Source organism: Otolemur garnettii, unplaced genomic scaffold (assembly GCF_000181295.1).
Source record: "Otolemur garnettii isolate 467f Iridium unplaced genomic scaffold, OtoGar3 scaffold00054, whole genome shotgun sequence".
NCBI classification, from domain to species: domain Eukaryota; kingdom Metazoa; phylum Chordata; class Mammalia; order Primates; family Galagidae; genus Otolemur; species Otolemur garnettii.
The window spans coordinates 4,421,977-4,430,253 of record NW_003852449.1 but is presented as its reverse complement, the minus strand read 5'-3'; the positions used below and the strand labels follow the sequence as shown (position 1 = coordinate 4,430,253).

At 43.8% G+C, this 8,277-nt stretch overlaps 1 protein-coding gene across 3 annotated transcripts in view; it reads left to right on the top strand.

The window, feature by feature from the left end:
- ATL1 (atlastin GTPase 1) overlaps nucleotides 1-8,277 on the top strand; it is a 75,485-nt gene that overhangs the window by 7,510 nt on the left and 59,698 nt on the right. For 2 of the 3 annotated variants that reach the window (XM_003792153.1, XM_003792151.2), the window contains exon 1: nucleotides 7,866-8,130. In XM_003792153.1, the coding sequence (XP_003792201.1) occupies nucleotides 7,908-8,130 (223 nt within the window). In that variant the 5' untranslated portion in view covers nucleotides 7,866-7,907. Of the gene's footprint in view, nucleotides 1-7,865; nucleotides 8,131-8,277 lie in introns of those variants that run through there. The other variant, XM_003792152.1, reaches the window with a different exon arrangement.

The window sequence follows — 8,277 nt, the reverse complement described above, 5'->3', positions numbered from 1 at the left end:
GGCTGGATTCGAACCCACCAGCTCAGGTACATGTGGCTGGCGCCTTAGCCGCTTGAGCCACAGGCGCCGAGCCGAGTAAGCTCTTTAAAATTGGATTTTAATCCTTTTCAAATATTTCAGATTGACAGTGCCAATCACAGTTGTAGTTTCACATATAGGATTTTTACTAGAACAAATCAGCACAGCTCTTGGCACCTAGAATGTAGCTATTGACTCAAAACCTAGAATGTAGTTTCCTTTTCAGTTCCCATCAGCAAAAATAATCAGAAGTTTGCCTTCACATGGTTGTGACCAAACTATCATTGTCTTACCTCAAGTTCATTTAAATAATTCTGTTTTATGAGTGTCATTCCAGACACTCTTGTGTCTTGATATCCAATTGAACATTTATGAGCATTTATTATTTTGATGACATTTTACAGATTGGACCTGATGAACAGGAAGTAGCACCCACCATAGATCTTTTAAAAGATCATCAATACCAGAGGATGAGCGATAAACCCAGTCCAGGGACCTGTCACAGTGGTGAAACTTGTAACATCCCAGTGGAATTCTGGTGCTCTACTTTGCACCCTCCACTTCAAAGAAATGTGCACGTTGCTTGGTTTGGATTTGAAGACAGTGTACTGCATTGGCTGCTTTTTGACCTATTTACCCTGTGACCCTATAAGACTGCCAGTTTTTTATGGGACTTGGGACAACATTATGCTCTACCGAAGGTCCAGGCAGCTGCCCTGACATTTAGGCTTTAGGGCTCAGCAGACCTAGTGGTAAATAGGAATCCTTGCAGCCCAATAGGAGAATCCCAATGGTCCTGGGCCAAGAACATGCCCTCGTCTGCTGATAGCTATTCTCCATCTGAAAAGTAACTCTTGGCTTACTATTAGGCCTTGGTAGATGTTGGGAGCTCTAATGTAGCCCTATATGAATGCCTCTTTCCTCTCCTCCTAAAACAAAGGAGTTAAGGAATCTGGTTAGCCTCCCTCTCCCCCCAACTCCCCCAGAAGTTCATGCCTAAGGACCTTAAACCACTCCCCCCCCAAGCTGTGGAATTTGTCCACCCCCTACAGTCCCATATAAAAGGAGTCCCTAACTACCCCTGGGCACAGACACCACCTTTGCACTGCCCAGGTGGGTCACCCTCCCCTTTCAATAAATGTGGCCTGAACATCTTCATTCTAGTCTTGTCTCTGGGCCTCCGGGGGCCACCGCTTAAACCTTTCAGTAGAGACTAAATACTTGGCTGTGAGATACCAAGTGACCATGTGGTGTGAACTGCTCTTTAGGAACTGAGTGTTATCTCATTTACGGAATCATAAATTGTACCTGCACAGCAGAATTCATCAGATGGAAAGGTATATACAGGGATGGCCTGAAATGACAAGTAAGTTATGTGAACAAATTTCCATTGTACCTGCCCTTACTTCTTTGCCACTTTACCCCCCAACCCATAGCTATGGTCTCGTGGCCCTTTATCAGAGGAACAAAAAGCTTAGGCCTGGTTTATTAAAGTTCTGCATGATATGCTAGCACCAACTTGAAGTAGACAGCCACTAAATTATGACCTCATATCATAATTGGGTGGCCTTGACAGATAGTGAGGAGAAATTCCCCTACTAGGTATAACTTTGAGTAACACATTTGATTACCTTCTTTGTTAGAAAGAAGAGTTGGCCTGGGGTCTGAATAGATACTGATTTATGCACAATAGCTTTTGCTAAAATTAATTGCCTGGAAAGAAAAAGATTTGCTATAATTAAGCCAGTGCAAGAAGTATTTATTATGGCGTCTTAAAATGTCCAGAATGAAAATATCTGTGAACCACATTACCGCCCACCAGAGGGCATCTATCCCAATAGCCAGTTTTACAAGATGGTCTTTTCTATGGATGTCAGTCGGCTTCTTTGTGGCAATAGGCATGTAGGCTAAGAGTAGATTCACGGAGAGAGATGGACTTCACCAAGGATAATTCCCTTACTGCTACGTGGAGTGTTTACCTTGCACATAGCAGAAACCATTGCAGAGACCGCAGTGTGATACTACTCCCTAGACACATCAATCGACCATCTGCTGTCAGTTTAATTACACAAGGTCCCCTGTGTTCTGGAGGGAAGAGTAGGATTTGTCCTCACGGGAAGAGATACAGATTCCAGATACAGATTTATCTTCCCTGCCTGGAAAGCCTCTACCAGTACCACAATTCATGGGTTCATAGAATGTCTTATTTCATCACCATTATCACAAACATTATCTTTGAGCAAGAATCTCATTTCACTATGAGGGAAGTGTGGCAACAGAGGCATGCTCGTGGAATTAACTGGTCTTACCTCAGACCCATCACTCAGAAGCAGCTAGTCTGATAGGATGGAGGAAAAGTTTGCTAAGGATCAGTTGTGATGCTGGCTGAGAAGAGAAACCCACAAGGATGTAGTGTAGGTCAGACTTGCCTCAGCAGCCACTGTATGTTGCCATCTACTCCATATTCACAACGCAAGGCCCTGGGAATCCAGGGGCAGAGGTAGGAGTCTCTCTTTGATTGTTCCTAAAAGCTCTCTTGAAGAAGTTTTGTCTCTACAACATTGGACTTGGTGGGCTTAATGACTCTATTGCCCAAAGGACAGATACTTTCTCCAGATTACACAGTCATAGTTGTATTAAAAACCATCACCTTGCCGTTTGAGGGTTTTAGACTACTAAGGCTAGAGAGGGTGTCATTGTACTGGTTGGAGTGATCAATTCTAATTGCCTCAGGGAAATTGGTTCTTGCTCCACAAAGAGCAAAGGAGGACTGTATCTGGAAGCCCAGGTGTGCTCTACGATGTCTCTTAGTATTCACATCTCTAATCTGACTGGACAATGGAAAACGGCAGCAATCCAATCAAGATAAGACCAGTTAGGACTTGGAGCCTGTGGAAATAAAGTTTTGGTCACACCACCAGATGAAGTATTTGTACAGGGTAAGGGGAAAATGGAAGCCATGATTATCACCTGGGGCCCAGTGACCATCCTTTTTCCTCCTTCTTTACCATCAGAACCACAATCTTGTTGACTTTTCCAAGTAACCTTGCCCATCAAGGGAGGACTCAGAAACTCCCCCATCTTGGAGGATAAATCTTGTCTGGTCCAGCTGTAGCCTCATCCCTCTTGTTAAAGGAATGGTTTAGGCCTGGACAATGCTGGACAATGGCACAAGAGGTAAACTCTGTTGGAGGACTTCTAGGAAGGTTTTCCTTGCTGTTAACAAGGTGCACATGAATATCCACCTCTGATGACTGGAATGGAAAATGATGTGATGAACTTTGAGAGGAGCCAGCATTAGAAAATAAGCCAACATACTGAGGGTGATAGAGTGCAGCCTTGGTCCTCAGGGCAAAGTCTCCTGGTGATTTTCCAAGGACCATTTCCCTTCTTTAATATTAGACCCTCTAGGCTCGGCGCCTATAGCTCAACCGGCTAAGGCGCCAGCCACGTACACCTAAGGTGGCGGGTTCGAATCCCCAGCCCGGACCCGCCAAACAACAATGACGGCTGCAACCAAAAAATAGCCGGGCGTTGTGGCGGGCGCCTGTGGTCCCAGCTACTTGGGAGGCGGAGGCAGGAGACTCGCTTGAGCCCAGGAGTTGGAGGTTGCTGTGAGCTGTAATGCCATGGCACTCTACCCAGGGGGACAGCTTGAGGCTCTGTCTCAAAAAAAAAAAAAAAAAAAAAAATTAGACCCTCTAAATTTAGTTGCATACATGGTATACTTACCAGCAAGGTGGGACATGGCAGGTCAATGCTATTTGAGTAGAGATGAGAAGTGCACCTTGTGGGTTGCACCCTTAGAGAAAATGGATAAGTTAGAGAAAAGTTTCTTCACTTCTTGCCTTTTCCCCTTTCTACATGGCTAGAATGAAAATGTGGATGCCCAAGCTGGAGCAGCCATCTTGGATCAGGCTGAAAGAAAGTATAAAAAACCTGAAAGCCACTATATTAGTTCAGATTGTTTCATGAGAAAGAGAAACAAATATTTGTCTTATTTAAGCCACTGAAAGTTTTTATAGCAGCCAAAGTTATATCCTAATGAATACAGTCCATGGTGATGTCGAGCTGATGAATTAACCAACATAGATCCATTCTATCTTTAAACAAATTGTTATGTGAGAGTAAATGTCTTTGTTAAGCCTTTTTAAGTTACAGCCAAATGCATTCTAATTGATATGAACACTTTTTCTTTTTTTCTCTTTTTTTTTTCTTTTTGAGAAACTTCTGATTGAGATAGCTCTTTATTTATGATGGTGGAAAATAAGCATGGTGAAGGAACTGATAGAAGACAAATCATTGAGGATTTGGGGCAGGGTAGAAAATAATTTGCAGAGTAACATCCCAGAGGATGCAGAAAAAGAGGGTCTGGAGTACTGAAGTACCAATGGAGGAATACATTTTCTTCTTACTCTTTTTTTTTTTTTTTTTTTGAGACAGAGTCCCAAGCTGTCACCCTGGTAGAGTGGTGTGGCATCATAGCTCACAGCAATCTCAAACCCTTGGGCTTGAGCAATTCTCTTGCCTCAGCCTCCCGAGTAGCTGGGACTTCAGGCACCTGCCACAACACCCAGCTATTTTTTGGATGTAGTTGTCGTCGTTTGGCAGGCCCGGGCTGGATTCCAACCCACCAACTCTGGTGTATGTGGCTGACGCCCTAGCCACTTGTTCTTATTCTTTCTTATTTAAAATAAACTTGACCTTTGCCTTTTAATAATATCTTCATTGAGATATAATTTACCTAATACAATTCACCGATTTAAATTGTACAATGCAGTGACTTTTAGTGTAGATGGGACATATGCACAGAGTTGCGTAGAGTTGATTTCACGATCAATTTTAAAACATTTTCATTGTCTCAAAAAGAAAACTCATACCCTTTCACAGTCACTCTGTAATTCCCTTCTTTCCAATCCTAAACAACAATTAATCTACTTTCTGTCTGTCTAGATTCGCCTATTCTGGGAATTTCATAATAATGGAATCATACAATATGTGTTACAATAGTGGAATCATACAACACTATGGGAAGAAAACACTTCCCATAGTGTTTTCAAGGTCTATCCACGTTATAGCATTTTATCAGTAGTTCATCCCTTTCTAAAACAAAATAATATTCTATTGTCTGAATATACTATGTGCTACTTTTTGTTTATCCAGGCATTATTTATTTGGTATTTGGATTGTTTCCACATTTTGGATTTTTTTTTTTTTGAGACAGAGTCTCAGTTTGTTGCCCTTGGAAGGGTGCTGTGGTGTCATAGCTCATAGCAACCTAAAGCTCCTGGGCTCAGTTGATGCTCTTGCCTCAGCTTCCCCAGTAGCTGGGACACCACAATGTCAGGCTACTTTCAGAGACAGGGGCTCGCTCTTGCTCGGGCTGGTCTCAAACTACTGAGCTCAGGCAATCTACCCACCTCTGCCTGCCAGAGTGTTGGGATTACAGATATAAGCCACTGTGCCCGGCCCACCTTTTAGATATTAATAAGAATAATGCTGTTATGAATATTCCCATATAAGTTTTTATGTGTACATATGTTATAATTTCTTTCTTCTTTTCCTTTCTTTCTTTTTCTTTTTTTTAAGAGACAAGGTCTTGCTCTGTTGCCCAGGCTGGAGTGCAGAAGCACAATCGTGGTTCATTTTAAACTTGAACTCCTGGGCTCAAGCAATCCTTCTGCCTCAGCCTCTTAAGTAGCTATGACCATGCTTAGCTAATTTTTTTAAAAAATTATTTGTAGATATGAAGTCTCACTATGTCACCCAGACTGGTCTTCAACTCCTGGCCTCAAGCAGTCCTCCCATCTTAGCCTCCCCAAGTGCTGTGATTACAGGTGTGAGCCACTATCTCTGACCTTATGTTGCTATTTCTTTGGGGCATATATCCAGGAGTGGAGTTGCTAAGTCATATGGTAATTATGTTTAACTTTTTGAGGAATGGCCCCATGTTTTTTCGAAGTGGTTGCACAGTTTCCCATTTTCACTAGCAGTGTGTGAAGACAGCGGTTTCTCTGCATCTTCAACACTCATTAATGTCTGTCTTTTCGATCATCCTAGAAAGCATGAAATGGTATCTCAGTGTGGTTTTGATTTGCATTTCTCTAATGACTAAAGATGTTGTGACTTTTGGGCGGCACCTGTAGCTCAAAAGGGTAGGGCACCGGCCCCATATGCCAGAGGTGGTGGATTCAAACCCAGCCCTGGCCAAAAAGAAAAAAAAAGATGTGACTTTTCATGTACTCATTGGCCATTTGTATGTATTTTTTTGAGAAATGTCTATTTAGATCTCTTGATCATTAAAAAATTAGGTTATTCATAATTTTATTATATTAGGCTGATACTTCAGATTTCAATTTAATAGCCCAGGCTTCATCCTATCCTTCCCCCTTCCCTCCTTCCCATATTGTAACCTACTCTCCAACAGTGAGAAATCTGGCTCTCATCATGCCCACATTTCCCATGGCACATAACGTTCAAGTCCAGTGCACACTTAAAAGTAATTTAAGAATCGCTAATCCATATATGCTGGAAGAAAAACAAGTGTGAACTAGAGTACAGTACTTGTATGTAGTTCTTTTTGTCTTTAGTTTTGTAGCAGGCAGTTGAAACTGTGTTTCCCAGAGTTCCTCAAGCTAGTTCTTTTTTTCCTGTCCCCTTCTGTGACGTAGGCTATTCATGTGTAATGCAGTTCACCCTATGCTGTTCACCTGTAATTACAGACTGTTACAGTAAGAGCTTTCCATGTAGCTCTGTCCGCTGTCCGCACAGTGTCCACAGCTCTGAGGTCACTAAAACCATTAACTGATATATGGAATGCAAAAAAAAATTTAGCAGTGGTGGGTGAAAATATTGGTTTCAGCCATGGTGATTTTGAAGTGTCAGTGGGGATAACCTCAGGAAGTTAGGAATTCAGCTCTGGTGTGACAATTGTCTCTCCTTAAGAGAGCAAAAGATTGGAAGTGTGGATTTGGGAATCATCAGCCTGCAGGTCCTGTCTAAAGCCGTAAACTGTAAGTTAGGTGGAGAGGGTATGTGTAGAGTGGGGAGTTGCTTACAGGGGGACCATAGAGACCATGGGCCTGGTCATAGGTGCCAGCATGATCTGCTGAGGGGAGCTGACCAGTAGAGAGTGTTGGCAACACCAAATGCAAGAGAAATTGTGAACAGGTGAGGGATGGGGTGATGGTGTCTCGAAGGCCACGTAGCATGAAGGGACAGTGTTTCTATGATCCTGAAAACTAAATTTTTAGGCAGAGAGAAAGAATGTTTTTGCTTTTCTTTCAAAATTGCTGGGTTCATCCGCCTTCCCCTCACCGTTCCTGCCAAGGGTATCCTAAACTGTGCAGTATTTTACTTCACTGTTTGTATTGGATACCCCAGACGTCATCTCTGCATATCTAGTGGGAAATTTGGGGCACTAGACACTGAATTACAAATTATGATGAATCTTCAGCTTTCATTTATCTTGCTCATCTTGAGATAAATTTTGCCACCCTAACTTGAGACAAACCTGCTCAGTATACATATAAAAATATATACATAATACCTTCTTTACTGACACGACCTTGCTTTTAATATGGAAAAAAATGGTGCCTGGGAGAGCTAACCACTTTGACTATGAAACTGTTGCCAGCTTATTTGTACAAATGTGTAACTGTTCTGAAAAACGGGTATTTGAACATCAGGAATAATGGTCTGTGTATCTCTGAGACTAGATGAAGCTGTTAAATTCTTTGAGAGTGTGTATGTGGTGGGGAGTGCTGTTTATTTGTGTGTGTTTTCCATCGAAAATGTTGCAGCACATCGTCTGTCACGGTCCTGACGCTCTGGGGGTGGGCTGAAGTAGGGAGGGTGTGACGCTGGCATTTGTGTGAACTCAGCTTGTGATGCTGAGCTGGGTTCATCCGCTCCCTCCCTGTTCCTCCGCGCTCCTTCCCACCAGCGCTGCAGCCACATCCCCGAGTCGGAGCCAACTGCGCCCAGCCGGGCACCCAGCATCGCCCCGCCGGCAGCCTGCGGCCCGGGAGCAGACCAAGCCCAGCGACTACGCCTCTCCGCCGCCCGTCCCGGACACCATGGCCAAGAACCGCAGGGACAGAAACAGTTGGGGTGAGTGGCCGGTGGGGACTGGTGCAGCCTGCCGGGGCCGACCCTCCCGCTCTGCATCTGGATCTGCATCTGCAGCCAGGGAGGGCCGAGGACGGCTGGGGCTGGGCCCTGCCGAGCTGCTCCCCGCGGGGCCGGAGGCGCCGAGAC